Here is a 26,655-nt window from a genome sequence, read left to right as displayed (position 1 = left end):
CATGCTGACTTTGAGATGAAATGAGTGTCACATTGCCTTATATTAGAGGCTTTTTTTTTCCTTGTATATGATCATTATTGTTGTTGTAAGAATTACATTTCCCCTTAGACAAACAGGGAGAAAATGAAGCTGAGCACAGTTATATACTGCAGACCAGTGGCATGCAGGTGCAGGTGATAAACCTCCGTATATCCTGTACATAGATGTGATGTCTAGCTGTATTTCAGTGACTGTTTTATCTTTTTTCCTTATGCCTTGCATCAGATGAATTGCTGTATTCCATTATCGTGGTGTATGCTGTATTAGTGTGACATATATTTCTACATATTGCCGCATGTAAATGACACAATAGCATTTCTGATTAATACTCTGGGCACAATTCTGCTGTTTTTATTGGTAAATATAGGGCTGCATAATGGTGCGTTTACACAGGCAGATTTATCTGACAGATTTTGGAAGCCAAACCCCGGAATGGATTTGAAAAAGGGAGAAATCTCAGTCTTTCCTTTATGACCCGTTCCCTGTTTATGGTCTGTTCCTGGCTATGGCTTCAAAAATCTGACAGATAAATCTGCCTGTGTAAACGCACCATAAGTCACTGGAATCTGTAAGGTGCTGCTGATCCCCACCATGTGTTTCGTGGACGAGCAGGTGTGAATAGAGCCTGATTGTACTTTAAAAGCATTTATACAGAACATTGCATTTTTTATTGATGATGATTTTTAAAAGGTCAGTACCAATATTGATATATAGGGGAAGTCAATCAGACACATCATATGTTCGATCTGTTGAGGTTCAATAACTGGAGAGTTGTCCAGCGGTGCAGCACCCTTTTAAAGGTTTAGAAGTTTTTTTTTTTTATGCATTTATTGATTGGTGGTGACAGAATTTATTGTATTAAAATTAGGCTTTGTTTGCATTTAGATTTTGGCAGTGTTAGAGATATAATCTGTATCCCTTAACAGTAAAATGTACAGTACTTTTCACCAAGCATGGTAAGCCCTCTCATTTCTTGGGCCAAATATCACTCTGGATGTTACAATACTCAGCATGGCTACCTTTCTCGTTCCTGGTGTACCTAGTATGGCTCCCCTTGTCATTCCTAGTCTACAACATAACCCCCCATATCAATTATGGTCCAGCATGGCTCCGCCTTAGGCCACTCAGCCAATCACTGGCCGTGACCGCCGCAGCCAGTGATTGGCTGAGCGGTCTTTCAGCTGAGACAGGCCCCTCTGGAGATGAGGGACCCGGTGAGAAGACCGCAAGAGGAGCCCTGCAGCATGGATAATTTATAGAGTTTAAGCAAGGGCTGCAAGGACATCGGTAACGATGTCCATGCAGCCCTTGTTAAATGATTATCGGGCCATGTAATAGGCCCGGTAAATGAGCGCAGATCTAGTAGATCGGCACTCGTTTACAGTTATCGGGCCCCCATCGGCCTGTGTAATAGTACCCTTACTTGCCGATGGTCCAGTCATTGAACATAGAATAGCAAAGTGAGCAAGGGTGATTGGGTGAGCCAGTCACATGCTATTGTCCAAGTACAAGTTAAAAGTGCATGGCACCAAAGGAGATATAGAGTAGAAGGTGAGAGAATAACTGAGGGGGAGACAAGTTTAGGGAAAGTTTTATAAGTTTGCCTGAGGAGATGAGACTTTAGGGCATGCTAAAAACTGAGTGTTGGAAATGAGTCTGAGGTCTTTGGGTAATAAATTCCAGAGAACTGGTGCAGCATGAGAGAAGTCATGGAGGCGAGAGTAGGAGGTTCTGATTATGGTAGATGTTAGTGGAAGATCATTAGAAGAACGTAGAGCACAGGTAGGATGGTAGGTGGAGATGAGGGAGGAGATGTATGGAGGGCAGAACTGTGGGGAGCTCTATGGTTGAGGAGTTTGAACTTTGAGATGAATTCTGTATTTAATGGGCAACCATTGCCGTTACTGGCAGGGGAGAGACATCAGTGTAATGGCTGGAGAGGAAGATGAGTCTGGTCGCTGGCTTCAGCATGGACTGGAGAGGGGAGATTTTAGAGCAGGGGTGTCAAGCTCAGGCCCTCCACCTGTTCCAAAACTACAATTCCCATCATGCCTGGACAGCCAAAGCTTTAGCTGTAGCCTGTGGTTTACTTTAGAGAAAGAAAGTTAGTAGGGAGTTACAGTAGACGAGAATGGATCAGGGCGGCAGTGAGAGTCTTGAGCTGTGTGGATGGTAAGAAATGGGCGGATTCTGGAGATGTTTTTGAGATGTAGGGGATAGTTGGTAAAAAAAATTTACCCTGGCTGGGAGGGAGTTTTTGATCAGGAGGTTTTGCTCTACTGTATGGTCGTATTTTTTTTTAATGGCTGCAGTATGTGATTCACATATGCCAGTGTATGCTTCTAGGGGTGGCATGTGTTGGAGGTATATATTGGGGATTAGTCTCAACATATACATTCCCTCCAAATTTTAGTACCTCCTGGAAATCTATAAATTGAATTCTAAGTAAACATGCTTCATCTTTGTTCATTATTTTAAAGATCTTTATTTAGGCCCTGTTCATGTACCTCTACCCTATGCTTCTGCCTTATGAGGTAAATGTATCCATGGACCCCTATTATCTGACAGAGGCCTTTGAGGTTTACGTTTATTTGCTGTATGAACTTGTGCAGCACACTGTCATATTTCATATAGGCACATCTGATAAAAACTTAGACCACGTGGTATTTTTTACAGTGGGAGCCTGTGGGTGAAGGATGCTGCTTGTGAGCACCCAGTGAATGGGTTTAATCCTAAGCATTTTAAGCCGTGTGAAAAGAGGCTAAACGGACAGGTCTGAAGTCCAGTTCATGCTGATGCTTGCTCTATTCTGCAAGCTGAAAATTGACAACTGCTTTTGTGTTTCTTTTCTTAGACTGAACATATACAGACATTGGAGTTGCCTTCTTGGTACCCAGTTATCAAGCAGGAAGATGATGGCACCAGTCGACCACATATACTGCACCCAAGGTAAGAAAAGTCTCTATACACAAGTCGTGCCTACATTTTCTCTTGAATAATTGATAGATAATAGTTCTTACAGCTGTATTTAGTGTCTGCCCTGGCCATACATTGGGCATTGTACAACTCCAGAGCTCAGTCTTTCCGCTCACCTTCTGCAGTCCACTCATTACCTTTCATACTGCAGCTACAAATAGCAGCAGCATCCCATTGGCTGGACGGCTATGGTGATATCGCACTAGGGAGCTTCTACATCAGTACTGCTGAAGCTCACTGTCTTGGGAGATTCTGCCCTTAAGCTTTTTCTTTTTAATATTCTTTCTTCTCACTAATCTTGTAAGGTCTGAGTCTAGGAAAGTGCTGGACACGTCTGGCTCCTGTTCACACCACCTTTTCCTATGTACAACATTTGGGATTTGGAAATTAGAAGAGGTGTTTTCTATTTAGGTAAAGCAGGGCTTCAAACATCAGACATGAACAATATCAAATGGATATATCCAAGAATTGTGTATTAAGAAAGAAACACTTAATCAAACATAATAGAGAACTGCAACAGTACCATGTTCCTAATATACAGCATTATAGGAACACCGCTACCTTAAATAGTCAGAAAAATCAACTTTGATCAAAAGAAAAAATGTTGTGGCACAGCAATCCCATAAAACACTGTCTTTTATTGAATTTCCACATGGTAAATTCTCCATTATAAAAGACAAAACATGTGCCTGTGGAAATTAAATAAAAGATTGTGTTCACCTTCTTTAACCACATATGTTGGATTATATTGAGCATTCATGTTATCTTGGTAGCATAATTATGTTAGAATGGTTCTTCTGATAAGCTCAGAAAAATCTTGTTCAGTGTACTGCAGACTTTCTGCTGGACAATTCTCATTCTGTGTACTGCAGACTTTCTGCTGGACAATTCTCATTCTGTGTACTGCAGACTGTCTGCTGGACGATTCTCATCCTGTGTACTGCAGACTGTCTGCTGGACAATTCTCATTCTGTGTACTGCAGACTTTCTGCTGGACAATTCTCATTCTGTGTACTGCAGACTGTCTGCTGGACAATTCTCATCCTGTGTACTGCAGACTGTCTGCTGGACAATTCTCATCCTGTGTACTGCAGACTGTCTGCTGGACAATTCTCATTCTGTGTACTGCAGACTGTCTGCTGGACAATTCTCATTCTGTGTACTGCAGACTTTCTGCTGGACAATTCTCATTCTGTGTACTGCAGACTGTCTGCTGGACAATTCTCATTCTGTGTACTGCAGACTGTCTGCTGGACAATTCTCTTTACGTGTACTGCAGACTGTCTGCTGGACAATTCTCGTTCCGGAGTAAGAGCATTTACATTACCAGTTTGTTACTGGTATCCTACTAACCTAATAATAAATGGAAGAGTTACACAACGTTCATTTAAAATAGTACAGGACGTGACAAATGACAGTTCTTCATTAATAGGTTGACATAACACCTTTTATTTTGTGACTGCTGTGCTTGCTCTCACTTAATCTTTCTCCTCCTACAATATATGGATCACGCATTAAAATGCATTAGGGAATTAAGGCAAACCCTGTCAAAGCTGATAGACTGAGAAATTGCGAGTTCGCCACTGTCTCCAACTCTGTCGCATGTATAACATATTCCATTAAACCAATAAATATTTAGTGGGAAGGATTACAGGTTTTAGAGACACAGTATGCAAAGCTTTGTTAAATTGAGTTTTTCTTTATAGAAGCCTTCCTTTTTTTAAGTCAGGCATGGGATGGCAGGTATCATTGATCTATCACTTTTGCTTCTTTTTGTGCCCAAGGAAGAGAGAGAATTCATGCAGAACAGAATGTGAATATAAAGTGTTTTTTTGCAGGCATATATACCGGAACTGCTCATGGACACCTAGGGACCAAGCAGAAGGCTTATCAAAGAAACAGTGGACTTGTTGCTTTTAGCAATAAATCAAATTCCGCACAAGTTTGATAAATGTACAGACAATGTTAGCGATGTCCATGCAGCCCTTGCTTTAAGACTGTAATGGTGTAAAATAATAAAGATGTACTCACCTGCCCACATTCCCCGAATTTCCTCCTGGTCACCACAGCCGTTGCAGGCACCTCTGGTCCTGCCTCTGAAAAGACAGGCTGCTTAGTCAGTCACTGGCCGAGACAGGACAACAAACACGGCCAGTTATTGGCTGAACGACCTATAAGTTCAGAGATGCATTCGTAAGTGCCAGAGGTGGCTGCAGTGAGTTGGGAGTCACAGAAATAAGGCAAGAAAACACCGGGGGAACGTAGACAAATGAGTATATGTCTTTATTACTTTTTTTTACCTTGCATCGGCCGTTGCATGGAGCAATGCGCAGATGGGCCGATGATTTTTAAACATATTGAAGAAAAACGATCCGTCAGTGATTGGCTGCTTGGCTGATTATTGTCTTTATTAGTGCTATATGTCTGAATCGGCATGATTCGGCAGATAGTTGGTCTGTGTAATAGGGCCCTTACATAGTACATTATAAATGGAATGTGAAGAGTGGGGTTGCTAATGCACTGACTTTGTAAGATGCTATGTGAGCAGAAAGGAAAACGGCAATTATATCACAGCAAGTAAGGGATTCACCACAAAAGCCCCTATGGTCTAAGCAGTGCTGTGTACATACTATAGTTACAATACAACATGCCCCTAGAGGAAGCGCGTTGGGGTCGGCGTCACCTACATACAGTACTATGGGTAAGTGGCTGTAGATTCATTACTTGCTGCTCAGTTAGGTTAGATATAGTTTATTTACTATTTATACCCATTGCTTGCTGAGCTGCTAGATAAATGAGGCTTACTACTGCTAGCATTTTGTAATGTATTACAAACTGAAAGCATGCAAAAAGGGAGGACACCACTAGATACACAATTAGGGTGCTGTAGTGCAAAAATCCAACAAATACAATGACGAAAAGAAGAAGAAGAAAGCTCTCGAAATCAGCACACCTTGTAATCAAAGTATATAAACTTTTATTTTAGCGCAGAAAATATATATTTTTTAAAACAAATAAAAACAAAAACAAACACTTAGCATCACCACAATAAGGTGAGCTCACATCCCTGTCCCAGCAGCTGAGCCCAGTTATCTACATCCTACATAGGGGGGAAAAAGAGGTTGAAGTGTGTTAATCCAGGTTGGTGCAGAGAGTAGCAGTATGAGGTAACAATACAAATATAACTCCTAGCTGCAACCCAACCTGTAAAGAAACACACCAACCCAGGTGCTAAATCAAGTACTAAGTATATACCACCTGCACCACAGAGTAACAGTGTCGGACAGAGATGGAGGATGGGCTCAGCTGCTGGGACAGGGATGTCAGCACACCTTATTGTGGTGATTAGGTAATTTTTTTTTTAATTATTTTCTGTGCTATAATAAAAGTTTATATATTTTTTGATTGCAAGGTGTGCTATTTCTAGTGCTTTCTTTTTCTTTTCGTCTTCCTATGTACAAACTAACCATTCTCTGAGCATGTGCAATAGTTATTTTGGTTTAACAAATCCCATATGTCTGTGTCTGGTAGCGTATATCAATACAGGGTCTTGTTTTGCACAGTCTGAAATCATGATATTGTAACAACTTTATTGATTTTTTAATAAAGGTGTTGTGTTATGGAAATTTATACCCATGTGTCTTTTGGTTGGTATACTAGTTACAATAAAAGTATTTAAACAAGGGATAGCTGCCCAACTTAAGAGGTGGTCAGTCATAAGAACGAAGCTTTCATATGCTTTCCAGGAACAGTGTGGAATCTCTGAGGGAGGGTAGACAGCTGCAGAGTGCATGCAAACTGCATTTTTCCCCTGTATAGAGCTAGCTAAGCCCCACCCCCTTTTTCTGTGTTTCATCTTGGTCTGTTTGCTGCTAGAGACAGAATTTCCCTAGCATTCGGCAACAGATTGCAGGGTAGCGAGACACCTATAATCATTTTCTAGGTTAAGGAATCCTTTTTGTCAAATTAAGTGATTTACACACTAGGAATCACATGGAATATTAAATGGAGGGAATGACAGAGACCATTTAAATATATACAGCATAAGGCTATGTTCACACTATGCAAATACAATGGCCGCCGTTATGAAATACGGCCATTATTTTTACATAGTGTGAACATAGCCTAAAACTAGATGGCTAAAATTAGCTTTACCAAATTTATCATAGTGGCTCATATCATGAATGTGAGTCATATTGCCAGATTGCATCCTTTGGCTGCATAACACTCAAAAAATTGCTCACCCAGTTCATAAATCTAGAATTTTAGGATTCCTATAAGCTGTGCCCCTCTTTCTACTTATTTTTCAAAACAAGTGACGTATGTAAGGTGCACGTATGTCACATTGAATAAAAAGAGAAATCACTCTGATGGTTTTTGCCTATTTAATCTGGAAATTTAACTTTCTCTACAGCTAAAGGGATTGAGCCAATTATAAGGCCAGTATAGAATCGCTGTTCTGGCACTTTCCTTATTTATTTATGTCTACTTTGCCTCCAGTCAACTGCAGCATAAAAATATATACTGTTAAAATTACCAGTATAAATTATGTCCAGGTGGATCAGTATTCAACCCAGTGGCAGGTGAGGTGCCCACCTTTTACTCTGTGAAATATTCCACAATGATTAATTACAATGGGCAATGGGTTTCCCCTTACAAAGCTGCAAGTTCTGCCTGTATTCTGCTGCCAAAAATACAATACTTTTGGGAGTCGTTTCTGTTTCTTGGCTCCTAAAAATATGCAGCTGGCTCCTGAATTCCTAGCCTTGACTTTTCTTTCTACATAAGTGCGGCGTTGGCACCTTTTTGTCAGTATATCACTGCGCATCATTTTTTTTTTTGAATGATAACTTGTGCCACCCAGTTCTACATGCTGATGATGTTGGTTAGTGATGTCACACCAGTTTCGGTTAGTAGGAGATTTCTGTCAAAGATTTTCAGTGACAGAAATAATCATTTAGCTACAGAGCGGTTCTCATGCTGCACAGTGTCATAGCTTCTTTGATTCCTGAATCGGTGCAGGTCCAAGCTTGTGAACTGCCAACAATGATATCTTCTGATATGTCACCGGCATGTGTCAGAAGCTGGTGATGAAAGTGGATTTTCTCTGTAAGCTCTGCAAACAGTCTGGTTCTATCTGCTAAAGTATTGTTAGATACACTACTTATTACATGTGTAGATTTGTCCATCTAGTCTTCTCATTCTCTTACTTGCTCTTGCTTTCTCTCTGTCTATGTCTCGGAGGGCTTTGACTTTTTTCTCTTTCTTCCTGTATGGGGCCTAAGCTTAATGTGCATTTAGAGATTCTGCAGTATGCACAATAGTACTGGACTGTGAGATAGATAGATAGTGAATTGTAAGATCAGGTGGAAAAAAAAAATCACAATTTGAGTACAGTTTGAGATTGAGCTCCTCTACAATCATGGACACAAGGTGGAGAAAATGAGGCATCTAAATTAATTTGTCTGGTCATAGGCGACATATGTGTTTTCATGCTGCTAAAAATCTTCCTTTGTAGCTTAGGTCTTTTTTTCCGCCCGCCCAGCCCATACTAGCTAATTTTCCACGCCGACTACCTGTGGTGAGACAAATGCATTCTATAAATATTAATGGATTAAATCAAGTCTGAATTAGATTCCTTTCTGGAAGTCAGTGAATGCTGATGATGGAACAGATCTTATTTCATCGGGAAGGGAAAACAAAGATGTTAAATATGCCCTTGTAAATGCCCTGGAAAACAGTCCTGGTTATTTTGAACAATATTTCCTCTTAAAGGGGTTGTCTAATTTTAGGAGAAGTAAATTTTATATACAGGAGCATATTTACCACTGCAAATGGCTCAGATTTGTTATGAGTGGTATGAAAGGAGTATTTTCACCTCTACTAACATAGTTCTACTTTTAGGACTCCTCAAGGTAAATAGATTTGCAAACACATTCATTAAGCAGGCTTGCGTCCATCTCCCGATATGATCGCTCTTTTCATCCCCTTGTTGACAGCTTGATGTCTAGGTTACCGGCCACCTCTTTTCTAAAGGCTGTGGTCAGCAAATCATGTTCAGATAATTTTTCATTATTTCTTTTACAATGATCCTATTTTTAATGTTTACTTTTCGTTTCTTTTTCAGTTACTATCTCTACATGTATGATAAAGTGGTGGCACCAAATGTGTCCCTTTCTGCTGCTGTATCGCAGTGTAAGGACTCCAAACCTATAAGAAGAGAAGCGGAGACAAACAAGCAGTCAGTAGCGGAGTCTGAAAACCAGGCCCGGAGCACAAAGCATAAATCTGTTACCTCATACCCTGACCTCTCCATGGAGGAACAGGAGAGCGTAGATGTGAAGAAAGATACAGAGTCCAGTAATAAACAACGTAAGTAAAGCATGTGAACACCAGAACCCACGCTCCTCCAAGGAATATTGCAAGATGCCCTGATTAACAGCTTAGTTTTCTGTTGATACGTGGAATTATCTCCCTGATTGTTTTGCTGTCCCTTAGGATGGGACATAATGTGATAAGACATGGAAACTGCTGCTCAGCTGTACTGGAGACACGGTAGCAGAGACATGGGGAATGATATTATGGGCATGAGTCAGTACAAAATATACTGAAGATGATTTAGTTTATTAAGATCCATCTTTCTCTGAGTGCTGAAAGGGCTCTATTACACAATGGAGCACATAAGTTACTGCGCCCCACTCTATGAAATATGGCATTCATAGCAAACATCTTTTTTTTTTCTACACATTAATTTAACATTATAACATGAGATATAGGGCTATCTGTCAGACACTTACAGCATAGGTCTGGCCCATAAATGTTTAAAGAAACATTACAGTATATGCCTGCTTACATTACTGACGTATGCTCTGAACGTAGTCAACAAACATTGCGTAATCAATATGACCCTCAGTCAGGACAGATTAAAATTGTCAAGTTTAAATTTTTTGTTTTCTAATTTTGACATCTACTCCATAAGCATTATGCAGTAGGACAATCCCTTGGCTGGGCAGGGCGTTTGACATATCTGAAGCTGGCCATACATCTCAGAGTGTAGGTTGTGACCCTACAGCAGTATCTCTGGATCTCCACATACTCATTTGGCATATTCTGAATAAGGAGTAGTGGTGTGGCTTATCTTCACAAGAATAAAAGAATTGGGCAGCTGAAAACCAGCATGCCTGTTCCTGACATCTGCTGCCAAGGAAGAGTTGGGACACCCTCGTACACATTAGTACATGCTAGTTGGTTGATCCCCCAGTAATTAGCAGGTTTTGCCTATTTAAACCTTTAAAGGGGACATGTCGTCAGGGAAACTGGTGTAAGTAAGCTCATAGTAGATATGCCTTCTAATAAGAATTCCAGCCATACACTTTTTTTTTTTCTTACCCTGGCTCTAAGATATTTTTTTTTTTGTTATTTAAAGGGGGGTGTCCCCCAGTGTGGCAAGAGCCCAGGTAGGTCCAGCTGATGTCTTCCTTTTCACTGTCTCTGTGCCTACTTGCATCTGCCTACCCAGTTTGTCTGGCAGCCCTTAGATATAGAAGGTATGGGCTGGATGTTACGCCCCCTTGGCTTTAAAGCTTCGTTTACATAACAATAAAATACCTATCTTGGCACTGGAAGGGACCACAGAGATACAAAAACAGTCTACCTGGTGGTTTCCTACTGACAGGTTCACTTTAAAACATGGAAGTTGGTTATTAATATTATGTCATAATTGAAATGTAGTTGATATGAAGAGGCAGGAATCTCAGGCTAATGGATGATAAACATGAAGTCTGTTCTCCTCATACATTAATCCTGTTTGTCTGAGTTGTTTGCGGAGATTATTTGAGATGGCGGCAATGAGAAGTTCTATTTATAGGCTTGCCTTGTGAATCTCATGACACTGCTCACATTTTCTCGGCCCTGTTGTATACTCAGCTCCAGTAAAAGATAAACCACATGAATCCTACTATTTGCTGGTTTACGGCGCACTTTATGAATAAGAGGCATGTAGCTGAAAAAGATTTATTAAACAATCAGGGGCTATAAAAGATGCAGGGAATGTAATGCTCCCAATGTTCTCCCTTTACTGCCTTCCCAATATTTCTGTGCAAGGCAGGACCGCCATTTAATCTTTGTTCACAAATGTTGCAAAATCAATAGGCTATATGGAACAAAAGCGAATGTTGATGCAATTTTATTCAGCGCAGTTTTCCCAATCCAAAATAACATTTTTCAGTAGGGCTGCTCCTAATTAAATAACCTTACTGGTAATGTGTTCTAAGGCGATGGGTAAGGAGCTGGCACTGTCCTGCTATGTCCTTTGTGTGGCATTCATAGTGAAGCTCCTAACATAATAATCAGTTGTCCTTAAGTTGTCTATACACATAAAATATATGTTGGCCAGGTGTTTCACAGACAGCCTTCTTCTGTGTAAGGTCACTTATAAGGACGCTGCTGGACAGCTTCTTCTCTCCCTTTCTGCCTCCGCAGCATGGTTTATATTGAAAAGCACTGTCAGTGTATGTAATCCGAAGGATGTGTTAAAGACCTTTCTTTCCATGAAAAATGTGGTTTTGCTGCAATAGCCATAATCATGGCTAAAAGAAGAAATACTTGGCCCACATCTATTATTTCTGTCCTCCTGATAAACCTGAACACACTACAGATATTCTCAATGAATTGATATGTTAAATGAAGTGTCATCAGACCCCTTTAACATGCATAGTCAGAACAGGTTTTTTCTATGTCATCATCATCATCTTTTCCTAATGGTGTTCTGTATATAACACTGCAGAGGTATCTCACATGTATCTCACATTTTGCATAGCGGCCCCCTTTCTTCTACTGTATCTTCTGTATACATCATTCAAGCCTTCTCTTTTGTAGAAGCCAGCTCCGGCAATGGGGAGAAAGAGACTCCAGTCTGTAATAAGGACAATATGTGCGAGGATGACAAGGGTCACATCATGGAAGAAGTTGTGAAGACGTTCCTAAAGCAACAAGAAAAATTAAATTACATTTTACAAAAGAAGCACCAAATTCAGATGGTAAGTGCAGAACTAATACAAGTTGTGTAAAAAACAGATACTAATTGCTCATATATATCTTCACATACATTTTTCTACTTTTTTTTTTTTTTAATTGCCCCATGTAAGACCTAGGGGGACACTTGCTAAGGAGTCTAATGTGTGCAACTGTTCTAATGAGGATTGGTATATATTTTGTTCCTATATCTTGTGACTAGAGATGAGCGAACCTGGAGCATACTCGAGTCGATCCGAACCCAAACTTTCGGTATTTGATTAGTGGTGGCTGCTGAACTTGGATAAAGCCCTAAGGCTATGTGGAAATCATGGATATAGTCATTGGCTGTATCCATGTTTTCCAGACAACCTTAGAGCTTTATCCAAGTTCAGCAGCCCCAGCTAATCAAATACCGAACGTTCGGGTTCGGATCGACTTGTGACTGATTTATTAAAATGTAGCACTGCCATAGTAAACGTATCTAAAAAGTCGCAAAAATGCAAATATTGCACAAGCATATTCACCTGGTACTGACGCAAATGATAAGTTGGGCGCTAATCCCGTATTATTGGAACTTTTGCTCGCCTGTCGAATACTGGCTCATAAATAAAACTTAGACCGAAAATGGGTGGAAAATCCAATTCTTCACCTAAAAATAGGCCCAAAGCCCTTAATAAATTCCCCCCGAGTGATCCACTTATGATTGAAGAAACTCTAAACTCTACGGCCGTAGTTTTGCGGTGTGTAACATAGCCTTATTTTCAATGGTATCCCGGCTGGAGCGTACACACACGTGTGCGCTCCGGCCGGGATCCCATGCGGCGCCGAAAAAACTGACATGTCAGTTTTCTGCGGCCGGAATTCAGTGAATTGCTGCCGCAGAAAGACATGTCAGTTCACACAGTGAAGCAAGCGGCTCCGGCCGCTTACTTCACTGTGGGTTATGGGAAGCTATGATGCGGGCGCCCGCATCAGAGCTCCGCGGCCGGAAAGATCACCCGGCCGGTACTTCAGTACCGGCCGGGATGATACGGGCTAAGACCGGCCGTTCCGTGACCCAGCCAGGGTCACGGAACGGACGGGTGTTCACAGCGTGTGAACATAGCCTAAAACTGTAAATGGAACGAGCGGCTGAAGATGGAAATAAAGGGCCTCCCATACAATCCAGTGATCAGTTGGTTAGCCCTGCACAGACGGTGATTGAGCCATGTGATCATGGCTACCTTGAGCATTCACTACCTTTATTATCCTTTCAGAGAGCAAGGGGGACTTATCAGCAACCAGTCTACCAACCTTTTCTGACAATAAAAAGGCAACAGCAGAAGCAATGCTCTTATGTCTTACATTTTATAAAGGTGTAGTCTTCACATTAAACAATGTACAGTAACGTGATATCAGGAAAATTGTCAAACTGTTAGAAGGAACTCAGCTAAACGTTTAGGTTTGAGTCCGACATACAGCTTGTTGGCCGGTTTCTTTGGTAAGGAGCATAATTATGAATACCACCCTGGGGTATAATTCCATCTGTAAGTTAGGGCAAGAACAAGACAAATAATACAGTGTGTTTACATGGTTACTCGTCTTTTTGTTTCACTAACACCATAGGTGAAATATAATATGGTAATCAACGGCAGATAGGCAGAAAGACCCTTTTCAATAGGGGAGATAGTGGCTTGCTTTTCGTCTGTCAGATTTTTTACTTACGGATTTTTTTTCTGATAGGAGGTGGAAATGTTGAGTAGCTCTAAAACTATGAAGGAACTGACAGTGGAGCAGCAAAACTTGCAGAAAGAGTTTGACTGTTTGCAGACAGAACACATGCAGAAAATGGAAGAGTTATATGATGAGCAACGAGACCTGGAGGAGAAGCTCAAACAAGTTAAGAAGCAGAAGTGTTCCTGTGACTCCAATGTGGAACGAGATAAGGAGACACAGTATGCAAACCAGGTGAGCAAACATTGTGTTTGCGGCATAGCTATCCATTTGATGGCCTTGTAGTTATTAACTTAAGGGGTAAGTTAAGGCGTAACAGGGGCCTTTTATATGTCGCACTATTTTTATGTAATAACGGTTTTCCTAAATTAGGTTTGGTGCAGTAGGGGTACTTTATTGCTCGGTGTACCAATATGGCCACCCACTAGCAATGCCCCAAATGAATACTGAGACCACCCCTCTGTAGTCCCTGTCACTGCATATGGGTACCCTCCTTATTCATTAGAAGAAGGGAGACGCCGTATCTGTGCACCAGGTGGGGAATGACCGCCATGATGCAATAAACTAACCTAATTTACATATTAATAAAACTTTTATTCCATATTGTGCAAAGGAGCACCATATTAATAGCAATAATATAATGTCCCTCATTAGGCTTAATCTGCAGGTAACCTGCTCTAACCTGGTAAATTGGCGTGCCAAAAATTTGATTGGTTGGGGTCCCAGTGCCCATAGTGCTCACAGATTTCTAGATATAGCCAGGAGAAGCAATACCTCTGACTCATTGCAGGAGACTCAGAGAAGGCAAAGTCCAGCAGCATCTACACAGGATGCTGTGTGGATGCTGCTGGACTTTGCCTTCTCTGAACTCTGTTTACCAGCTACTACTGAGATTTTCAGCCGTGCCAGCGTGCATCCCCTACGCATAAGACTTGGGTCTATCTGGTGCTGTCGGAACCTCCTCCTGCTTTTCATTGCTCCATTATAAATCTATAGAGTCCATCTCCTGTGCTGCTTTGTGCCTCTCTCAGATTTATATAGAAGTTGGTGTTGGTACTGTTTGATGACTTCTAGCTAATCCCAGAGACTCCCACCAATCACAAAGTAATAGGAGTTGCTAAAGATAAGCCATTTCTTCATAATATGAGCATACCCCTTTAATTTCAAATTCTGCTTAGAATGCAGTTAAATAGGAAATAAAATCACTGCTTACCCTCCTTGCTTCCTGTTGCCACGGTATCTATCATAGTCACCATTGCACTGCGCTGCACTTTTTTGTATTGGTGTTGGCCCATGGGAACTTTCCACTCAGTCAGTGGCCACAGCTGTGTCTCACCTCAGCCATTGATTGTATGTGCAGGAAGGTCATGCAGCAACGACTGACATGTAGACAGTGGCTGCAGCAGGCATATCACTTAGAATAGCATAGAATATCGCTTTAAATGGGTATTCCACTCAAACATAACTTTTCATATGTTGCTGCCCATGGTGAGACTAACAATTCCTTCCATACTATATTATCTAGTCTCCTTCCCCCAGTTCTGAACTGTTGCCTTCTGCTGAAGATACACAAATTTGTGTGTGAGCCTTTCTCTCCTCCCCCCTCCCTTCTGAGACAGATGCAGTAAACAAGTCCCTGACTGGCTTTACCTGCAAGATTGTAACTTCTTTGTAATGCTGGGAGGGTTAATCACAGGGAGTTTATTAGCAAGTTGACCTCAGAACAACCCTCCCAGCATTACAAAGAAATTATGTTGCAGATAAAGCCAGTCAGGTAGTTGTCAGCCATCTCAGAAAGGAGGAGAGAAGAGGGGCAGACAGAGAAAGGCTCACACACACAGATTTTTGTGTCAGAACTGGGGAAAGGAGACTGAATAGTTAATAACTATGAAATGAATTGTTAATCTCTTCATGGGCAGCAACATATCAGAAATTCTGTTTTAATGGAATACCCCTTTAATTTTAGCCAACAATTGTGAGTGCAAGAAAAAAAATAAAAGCCCTTACCTTCCTTCTCTGCTGATTAATATATTTCAGTACTTTTGGTAAATTTACCTAACAACTGACAGTGTGTGAAAATGTTATTTATAGGAGTGTTAATACAGGGACTGACCTAATAAGAACGACTGAAATGTACATTTGGATAAAGTTTTGATTAGTCACGAAAATATTTATTTGTGGTAATGACATGTCCATAAAACAGACAGACAGAATATTTACTGCTTCAAGGGTTATTGAAAACCTTCTGCATGTTATCAGTGATAGAACCATCAGTTTTTTTTTACTGTTTGTTTCCTTGGTGTATGTTTGTGCTGTATAGACTGTTATTTTGTGTCTTGGAAACTTCACATTACTGTGCCTGGATTACAACTCCAGAACGCCATGACTAGGCCTCACCACTTTAGAAATTGCCATTCAGACCTCTTTGGCTCCATGTATTACAAGGACGTTGCCACCTGTTTAACCCTTCCTCTTCCTAAAATCAAATAGTGCCCTATATAGAGTAGTACCACACTATCCATAGAGTTGGTAAGTGCTATTTAGGCAACTCTGTTACATTTTGGTGGGGTGACTTTCACTGAAAGGAGGAGAGAAGAGGGGCAGACAGAGAGAGAGGCTCACACACACAGATTTTTGTGTCAGAACTAGGGAAAGGAGACTGAATAGTTAATAAGTATGGAATGAATTGTTAGTCTCACCATGGGCTATGTGCATACCCTCTGTCTTATCTCTGCTGTGTGACCTGTGACTTCCCAGACAGAGAAGATAAATCCATGGTGGTGCTGAAGACTGATGTCTGTGTTTATTGCAGGGTGGCAGTGATGATATTACTAGAGCAGAACACAGGAGCCCCTGCTGACCACTGCTCCACCAGTCACCATGCAGAGGAGAGGAAGGAATACTGCTAGTCTCTTCCGCTCTCTTCTGCCATCCTAACATTATGCCGTTTCTTTATAAGATTGGAATAACCTATTAATCTACATAACAGTCCTTTATTCCTGCCACATCTACCATCAGGGAAATGTCATGTGGCCCCTGGGTCCTTTAATAGTCTGTGTAGATAAAAGAATTGCTGCTAAGGTTGCATCCAAAATACATACATACATATAGGATTATAAATGTTGTGATGTGCTTGTATTTTCCTGCAGTTGACAGAACTACGGCAGAGGCTGGATCAGGCAGAAGCCGATCGGAGAGAACTGCAGGATGAGCTGAGGAGAGAGCGGGAAGCCAGAGAAAAGTTGGAGTTGATGATAAAAGAGCTGAAGCTTCAGATACTGAAGTCAGCTAAGAGTGGTAATGGGGACTAGAAGATACAGCTCACTGACAAGCCATTATACTTCACACAGGGTTTATATGTTGGCTTGGACTTCATTGTGAGCAAATTTACGTGCTGCATACATGGGAAGGTTGCTGGACGGAACACGCGGGACTTGGAACATCACATCACTGCTGGCATATTGGTCACGTTAACAAGTACTTTACAGCTTGTCCAGCTAATAAGGAAGTTTTTCTACTGGTTTTGACCTGTGTGATATGCAGTAAAGATAACATCAAGTTGTATCCCAAAAGTCCCTTCCTTGTTAGCATTGCTAAAATGGCTCCTAAGACTCTAAAGAGCCCAAATGTGGCCACGGCTTTTTTGTGTTTTTTTGAGAGATTTCTGATCTCCATATACTCCAGCATTACGTCATAACTGCACTTTCTGTCTCCATTGGTGTGGCAGCTGCTGGACACTTACTCTGTCTACTAGAATAACCATACAAATTGCTGCTACTTATTTTTTCTTGGACTGTGTTTTTGGGTGTTATCATATATGTTCTCCATTATCAAGTCTTTCCATAAAGCTCTAGGCCTATTGGGGGGATATTAATGGTAACCTAAGAAGTCATTATGTTTCACCATCAGTAAAATTCTTCTATGCATTCATCGACATTTAGTGCTCATCTTCCAGCGTTCATACTGGTGAATAACGCCATGAGTCTTTGATAAGCTACAACTTCTATCACCCGTGTACACATTTTGACATTTCAGCACCCTGATATGACGGCTGCTGCACTCATGCAATAGACTAGAATTTCATAATGTTGTGTTTAAATCTTTTCAACAGAATTTTTTTTCCTGTGTGACACTTATTACGTATGTTCTCTTTTACAGTCTCTGAATTGTTGAGTGTCTATAACTGACCAGATGCATATAAGAAATCCTTAGAAATTGTTCCTTAATTATACTACTCTTAAGTTCTTATCACCCTTTTCTATCATTTACCTCTACTTTGTGCATTTCATAGAGTACTTAAAATAGTAGGGTGGACGAGAATAACTGTATATGGAACACAACTGGCCTCATGTATCAAAACCCAGACAGAGAGAAAGCAGCCTTATAGCAATGGCATGCATCCATAGTTCATATTTCTAATGCAGTTTCATTCAGCTCTAAAGATTGCTATAGGCATCAGCACACTTTTTTCTTTAAGATTACTTTGGAATATGAGGCCTAGTTCATGTCCATTTACTTATACATGCATCCTTTAAGTACATCTTCTGAATACAATTCATGTCTGCTATTGTGGTAACACAAGACTGGATCTGTTTCTGCGTATATTTTTCTAGAGGCTTTTTTAGGGTCTAATCACTTGAGTATAACACACTTGCATGGATTTCAATAAGCTCCAAATTCTGTCCAATATGTAACATATGTGTCCCAAACATTGCTATCGGTGCTTTAACAAAGTGCCTAGATCTTTCTCCTGTGGCCATTTATACTACTATTGAACAGAATATTACGATCTCACCAAGCAATGGCATATAGCAAGGGCATGCCACCACTTGTGATTAGTGATGAGTGAACTTGCCGAATGTTCACATTTTGCTGCACCCAAACACTTGGCATTTGACTCCCGGTGGTTGGAGAAGCTGGATGCAGCCCTAGGGCTGCCCGGACCACTTAGGACAAGTTTTCTCATCACTGCTTTTGATTATTGGGGGACAACCTCTGTGAATCCCCATAGATTCTTAAAATAAAGGGCTGCAGTTCTTATTCAGCTTTGGACCCCTGCATAGTTTCCCCTGGCACAGCAGCGCCCAGACAGCAACTGTGCAGGACACTGCAACACATCTACATTGGTACTTCTGAATGAATGGGTCTGACTGCAGTTCCCTGCACAGAAAAGTGGCCAGGAACACTGCTTCCTTAGAGGTCTCAGAGGTTGGACCTACACAGTCATAAACTAATGGCATATTTGCAATATTCCATCATAATTGGAATGACCCTTTTAAGGGGTATTCCCATCTCCACATGGTAGGGGATAACAATTTGCAAGTAAAGCCCAGTGGATGCAACTGGCCGCTGCTCCATTCATCTTCTGTGGGGCTGCCAAAAATGTTGGCGTTCAGCACTTGGCAATCTCATGGACAGTGAATGGAATGCTGGCCATGCATGTGTGGGGCGCACCATTCATTCTGAGGACAGTTTGGCCCTTGTAATTGCTGGAGGTCCCAGTGATCACATCCCACTGGTAAGCTTGTAAGCAGCCAAGAAAGAATTTATGGCTGAACCTCTAGAGCAGATTTATCATTGTAATTTTTACATTTATCAATGGTAGTTTTAGAGTTCTAAAAGGAAAAGATTTTGATCACTGCAACTGTTCATTTTGAAAGTTCTGTGGGAGGTTGACTAATAGCTGTCTCTAATACTTATGTCTTGGGCACAAACCTCTCTACCAGCTCCAACCTGTGCTACATTTCCTCAGGGCCAGAATGAGCACCTGAACAAATACCTGTGCCCACTGCTGCTATAGTGTGGTTTCTCCTTCGCTAGAGGACAGGTAGCGCATCTGCTTGCCTTACAGTGATGGAAACTAGCAAGCCACATCTATGCCTTTGTGATGCCCTGTATGGCAAAGTATGGTGCCTGCTACTGAAGAAACCCATTAACAGCCATTGATAAATCTGCCCTTGTGTCGGGGAACATTGCCTGTCAGTTCTCTTTTTGCTGCTGCAAAGCCTCATGAATGTTAACTATACATTAAAGTCACATTACTAGTTAAATGATAGGCTTCATTTAATGGATAATGAAAAGAAACATTTGATGGCACTTTTGATCTGGCAATAACAGATTCTCTGATAAATAAGTATATAAATCAAAAACTTAGTGTTGACCTTGGTGCTTCTGTATTCTGTCTACACAACCCTTATTCAAAAGAGTCCATTAATTGTAATATAGTTTCTTGAAAGTTGTCTCTTAGATCTGTCTGTCAGTCATAGCACCACAGCCCATAGCCAAAGCATTGTGGTTAATCCACCTACAACCCTGTGACTTAATGTGGCTGCAATGCCATGATTTATTGAAGGACACCTGGAAGGTGCTATTTAGGTTGACTCCTATTTTCTAATTAAAAAAAAAATCTAAATCTCTGTAATAGTGTATGGTGCGACTACTGTTGAGCTGCCTTTCCTCTTCTCTGATTTCAGCATATTGCCAACCAACTAAAATGCAGAACAAATGCAGTCATGTGAGACCAAATGGTTTGTAAGGATACACAGCCTAAGTGCTCATGTAGGTGGCGTTATTATGGCACTGTATTATACAGACCAGGTATAGTGCTGCCATTGAGACTATATTGTAATTCCATATAAATGCGTTTCGGATGCAAAACTTTCAAGAATGAAACCCATCCTATTTGGTTTAAACTAGTAGTTCTTTACACTGCATATTTTCTTTGATGTCCCACCCATTATCCTTATTGCTTTGCTGTAATACTAACCTGTATATTCTATTATGTTTTATTTCAATAGCAAAAAGCATTATTTTGTGTTTTTTCTATTTATTACAGTATGTGTGTTGTGTAAATACACCGTTATTTAGAGTAGAATATTTTTTGGCATATAGAATGATTATATAAATTCATTATCTTATTTTCTACAGATTGATATTCGGAATCATAGAGGTGCCATTTTATTTTGTGTTCAGTGACCTTTTTTGTTTTCCTTTATAACTGTATATATTGTAAAGTTTTTGCTGAATCGACTTCACCTTGCTCTAAAAGCTTCACAGAACATACATTGATTGCTTATGTATGTGGTCCTCTAAGCCACCTGTAAAGACGATATATTCTGTATTGTCACGTGGTGTATTTGATACAGCATGCTTTTTTGTATATTTGTGTAAAGTGTTTCGCTTTTGATACTGATGCACAATTCTTAGGATGTTGACTTTTCTTTTAAGAAGAAAGAGTAATTGATAAAAAAAATGTTTTGCCAAGCCCAGCTTATAAAGAGGCTTAAAATACAATTTTTTTAACTTTTATTTTCAAGTGGGTGTCTAAGCTGGAAAAAGGATACATCATTTACATTTTGATACTGGTAATTACTATAAGAATCATATAGTTGTAAAATATGCTATAAATTCTGCAAACATGCCAAGTTTTGTGAATAATTGGGATATTGTGTACAAATGGTTGTCATCATTGACATATTCGTTTTGCTTTCACTATGTTTGTCACATATAGTAGCTTTAATTTGAAGTCTTTAAGGACATCTCATAGCAATAGAGAGATACCTATTTGTAACATTGGCATGAGTAACCCTCTTACCCAGATTCCTACTGGAGTAAGGATTAGAAAGTGTCCAAAAGCCCTTATGTTTATGCTTTGCTATTAAGGCATAGATCATATGTAATACATCAGGACAATAAGACACTGCAATAAGTGCTGTCAAAGGATGTGCCGTACATAAAGACTGACTTATTACTCAGGGAAGCAGTAGCAAAATTTTTAGGGCGTCCTATTGTCCGCTTAAGACTTTTATGGCTTGAAATATTGTTACTTTGTTGTCTGGCACACAGTGAGACTTGTTTTTGTGTGTGTGCGCGCATACATATATATCTTTTTTTTATTGAATTAAAAATGGTTCACATTTATTGTAGTCATATCACCCTCTGAAGTACAAAAGGCAAAGCCCTACAAAAAACATAAAATAGGCTTATTTATTTGCAGCTAGAAATACTAAGTGCACAAACTACCCATGAGGATATGTATTTCATATGATGTGCACATATATGTTGTTAACCTTAGCTGCTCCAGTTTGCAGGTACCTTGTTGTGAGAGTTGTGACGTTCTCCAGCAGGCGTTCCCTTCTAAATGGCTATAGCCTACATCCCATAGATGCCACATAACAGAGGGGCAGGACTGGAATTCTCTGTGGTATGATTGAAGATGTTTGCATAATAAGTGTATTAGAGACTTACACATATGGGCATGTGCCAGCTATCCTTATTTTCTTAGCCATGCATGACATAATAAAGTTATTTTCACATTTTCAGCATCCCTTAGCACTTATCTAATTTATGTTAATGTTAAGTCCACTCTTACCATTTGCTTCATTGTATGTCTTATAGTAGTGTAAATGTTTGTATTTTTTCCATGGACAGTGGGTGAAAATGTTGGTTTCTGGTGGTTGTATGAAGAGCTGCACATGTTTTTGGGCAGTGTAGCATGTGAATTGCCTTGGTGTAAATGGGATTAGGTAACAGGTAGCTGCTGCTAAAGAAAAGAATGTTTAACATTAAGATTTTTTACAGCATTGATACAGTGAAAGTGTGTTCTTTCTTGTGCCCAACAGAGTGAAAAATAGTGTTGGGCATCTCATGTTTTCCGTTCTTGCAACACTTCCATTCCTAGAATGCAGGGACTTGTGTTAGAAGGAGAATAGAGATCCACGATTGCCTATGCTTGCCTTGTTGGAAACCTAAAGAGATTTCCTCAAAGCAATGCAGCTAAATTAAATTACATAATACAGAAATAGATCTATATATTAAAAAGTTTTATATAGTCAATGCCACTGCTTTAATGAATAACTGCAGAAAAGAAAATGGCTGCTACCCCCTGACTTAAAATAGTAAATAGAATAGTACAAAGTTGCATCTATGCACAATGTAAGTAATGGGGACAATAGAACTAAATATTTTTGTATGGATCATGTTCCCCTTTAGAGGAAACTATTTACTTTAAAATGAAGTATAGGCTACTGATGTATATCATTATTAATATAGAAGACATCTTTGTGATACTTGTTTAGGTACTCATCCAATTTGCCTATGAGAGATTCCAAAAGCCATTTACTTTAATACTGTGTTACCTAATGTTCAATACAGTTTTGTTTTCTTTTATAATATGAACAATCTTTGAAGTATCCAATGGGGGATGTAATGCAAGTGAAGGGTTATCCTGGCACTCTTCACTGCCAGTATGTTAGGAAGAGAATGAAGTAGTTCCTACTGAATTCCATTTTGTTTAGTGTAGTGATAGGCAAATGGTGGGATTAAATTAAGTATATCCCATTGTATGCCGGTCACATACAAACCATTAGTAATGATACTGATGAATTCATCAAGTGGGGCTACATTTTTGCATAGGAATATATTAGGTAGTGAAAAACTTGAGTATACAGTTTGGTTGGGTTTGTCATGTGAGTTGCAAGTATGTTCATAAGTGAAAAATTGTACGAATGTTGCATGAAAGTTTCAAAGCTGTCGCATACAGTCTGCATGTAGCCCCAGCCAAAAAACAAAACAAAAAAACCCTTATCAATGCAGTTACATCTTAGTCTGATGCCAGAGATATTTTAGCTTACAGTCGCCCCAGTACGTCTAAGCATCCGCTGACCTTGAAGACTGATGTGTGATGGATGGTTTCAGGTAGCTGGTTTCATGGGGTAGGGTTATGGGGTCCAAGTGGATGTACCCACAGAATATAATGCATTGTCTCACACGATATACAGAAAAGCTGACTTCATATAATCTTTCCCTATTCACTTTATACAAATAAAAGAATATTTATCAGTCATTGGTCAGTTTATGGACACATTTTCCTGCACTGCCAAATAGTCTATAAATAAGAAATATTGTAGGAATACCTGATTTAAGGATATTTCCTTGCTGCTAAGATAGTAGGCAAGAGTATATGTAGCCGGCAGAATTTCCCTTTTATTGACTTCCTTTTATGTATTGTTATATGAAAATACTATTTTATGTTTTGCTATATAGAGAGAAATTATTTAACCCCTTCATGTAATTTTCTTACTTTTAAATAGCAATTATTATCCAGTCATGCAATTTTTCCTTGGTGCAAATGTATATTCAGTGCAATAAAAGCCTTGGTCTGTATGTGAAAAGGTGGACTTCTCTGTATTTAAATCATTTAGGCAATAATGGGTGGTTTTTATAGAGGCCATAAAAATTCTACTTCCTTAAGGTTATTTTCAGTTTCACGATAATTAAAGGGATAATCTGTATTAAAGATGACCTGTCAGCTCTCCTGACATGTTGGTTTGACAAATTTTCTTTAAAATAACAATGCAGCAAGATTTGGGATACTGCCTTGCGCTGTTCTTCTTCTGTTCCTCTTGGAAATGTGGTAATAAATTAATAATTGCTTATCAAAATGGTGTTTCCCCACATGGCATGACACTCAATAGTTATTGTAAGACTGTGTAGTGAACAGCCCCGTTGACTAGAACATTGGTAAAGCAGACCATACAGAAAGGGAGAATGATAAGCATGCAGCTGATCAGTCATCTGTAGCATTGTCAATGCCATGGGTCTCCAAACTGTGGCCCTCCAGCTGTTGCTATACTACATTTTCCATCATGCTTGGACAGCCAAATCCAAAGCTTTAGCTGTCCAGGCATGATGGGAATTGTGGTTTTGCAACATCTGGAGGGCCGAAGTTTGGAGACCCATGGTCAACGCCAACCAGCAACTTTCCAAACTAAGCTAACACATCCTTCTTCTTTTTTACAGTGAAATAGCTCAGGCTGGGCTAAGACAGTACTCACCTGCCCTGATTCCCTACCGCCTCTATCCTACCGCCTAGCCTTGCTGTTGATCCGACTCAGATTTTCATAGGCTGTGCGGACACTTCCTTGTGTGGTCCTGCTGGATCAGAATGGGTGGGAGATCAGGGCAGGTGAATGGTCCTTTGTATTGCTTTTACCCAAGTACATTTCACTCTATTCAAAGTATTCCTCAGACAACACCTTTTAACACCCTGATGTCAATTTATTCACATTTTTACAGAAGTAATAAAAGAGGAACAACATAATGTAGAAATCTAAAAATTATGTAATATGCATGTATATACTGAAGCAGACACTTCAGCTGACAGGTCCTCTGCTGTACCTTCCTTACGTTAATACTTTCTAAATGTGATATTTTTACTAAAATCTTTCTTTCAAACAGAACCGTAACAATTCAAAGAGGGGCAGCAGTTTACCCAGCAAAGCCTTGTCTTGTGGGGCAGGAGTGTAGAATCCATTGTTGGTGCAGAGGGCAAATCCTTAGGAATCTTTTAGCATCAGTTATGCAATCTATTGGTCTCTCACTTCACTCTAGGTTGCTTGGTATACTGTGTGGCCCTGTGGCTTAGTACTAGTACTAAGGCTGCCAATCTAATCTTTTTACAATTCTTCTTCTAAAAATGCCATTGTTCACTATTCTAAAGACTGGAGAGAATTTTTTTCCCTGTTTCCTGTGATGTGAAAAGAGTCTTCAAGTTAAAGCCATAAATATATATCATGATCCTTTTATTTATGACGACTTTCCCTTTTAGCCCATGTTTTTTTGTAATATATTACATGTTTTTGTATTTAACTCATGTCCATGTGAGGACTCCTTTTTAAAAATAAATAAATGCATAGTTCTGATTTCTCTGATAGTATTGTAGAGATAGGACTCACCTGTGCGTTGGCCGAAATATGCAATACGCATACAAATACATATTTGTATTTACCCTGTACATTTTTTTAACCTGTGTAGAAATTCTTCTGCTGCTTCCTTGCATTTAAGGTCCCACTAAACTTGCAATTTGATGCACATTTGCACAAGTCAGCACTCCCGCATTAAATAACGCACATACATGGGAACTCATCATGTATTATTTTAATGTGTATGCCTTTTAGGCAAAGAGATCTATTTGAGGATGAAGAAAGATGTTATTTTTCAGTAAAGCTATATTACGTTCTCATGCATACTGTTCAGAAGCTGTTTATGTTGCATGAAAACCTATGTAAAATGTGAATTATTGAATAAAGAGCATGTATAATACATTGCTTTGTTACAAGTGATACCTGTAAAATGTCTAAAGCGAAGAAAGTGGCTGTGAGATAGCACAGCTCTCCGCTTTAGGATATTTGCCAATGATGTATATACAGATCATGCTTTAAGTAACTGTGATTGTGAATTACATGAAACAAAACTGTCCTCTACCTCACAAGAAACTAACAGGTGTTTTATATGGTTCGAAACAATACAAAATGCATTTATCTGGTCAATCAGTTTACAAAATGTGGGAAAATCTATATTGCAACATTGCATACTGTGCTTTCTGCTTATACCTCAAAATGTATTTTTGTGCTGTTCTCCATTGTCATTCCTTGTAAATATAAAATACCACTGGTGAATTCAGATCTTAATAAAACATGATGTGGTGACTTTCTATTGTTGCACTTGTTTTATTGCTGAGTATCCATACTGATCAGCAGGGTATTCAGCAATTTAAAGGGAACATGTCGCCAGTTTCATTCTGCTTAAAGCATGGCCTCTACACATCTTGTAGCCTTGACTACCTACTTCTCCTTATAGCTGTATCAAAGAAGTCCAAGTTTACCCTTACTCAGGCAGTGTTGATGGAGTTGTGGTCTATTTTTCTTGAAACACTTGATTATATCATGACTGCACCCAACAAAACATGAAAAATTCAACCCATCACAATAACTTTTGTCTTTATCATGTTGTAGAAAGGAGTAAACTGTATTAAAGGGGTAGTGCGGCGCTCAGCAATTATTCACAGGATAACACACATTACAAAGTTATACAACTTTGTAATGTATGTTATGTCTGTAAATCGCCCCCTTC

The 26,655-nt window shown here is 39.8% G+C and overlaps 1 protein-coding gene across 1 annotated transcript in view; it reads left to right on the top strand.

The window, feature by feature from the left end:
* Positions 1–21,622, top strand: part of SKIL (SKI like proto-oncogene) — a 39,260-nt gene extending 17,638 nt beyond the window's left edge. Inside the window, exons 3-7 of the mRNA XM_069975208.1 lie at positions 2,894–2,988; positions 9,143–9,387; positions 11,893–12,053; positions 13,753–13,977; positions 16,893–21,622. Coding sequence (XP_069831309.1) covers positions 2,894–2,988; positions 9,143–9,387; positions 11,893–12,053; positions 13,753–13,977; positions 16,893–17,054 — 888 coding nt within the window. The 3' untranslated portion in view covers positions 17,055–21,622. The remainder of the gene's footprint in view (positions 1–2,893; positions 2,989–9,142; positions 9,388–11,892; positions 12,054–13,752; positions 13,978–16,892) is intronic.
* The last annotated feature ends 5,033 nt before the right edge of the window (positions 21,623–26,655 follow it).

This window comes from Dendropsophus ebraccatus, chromosome 6 (assembly GCF_027789765.1).
Source record: "Dendropsophus ebraccatus isolate aDenEbr1 chromosome 6, aDenEbr1.pat, whole genome shotgun sequence".
In the NCBI taxonomy this organism is placed as follows: domain Eukaryota; kingdom Metazoa; phylum Chordata; class Amphibia; order Anura; family Hylidae; genus Dendropsophus; species Dendropsophus ebraccatus.
The sequence above is the reverse complement of the archived record's forward strand: the minus strand, read 5'-3'. Positions and strand labels throughout refer to the sequence as shown.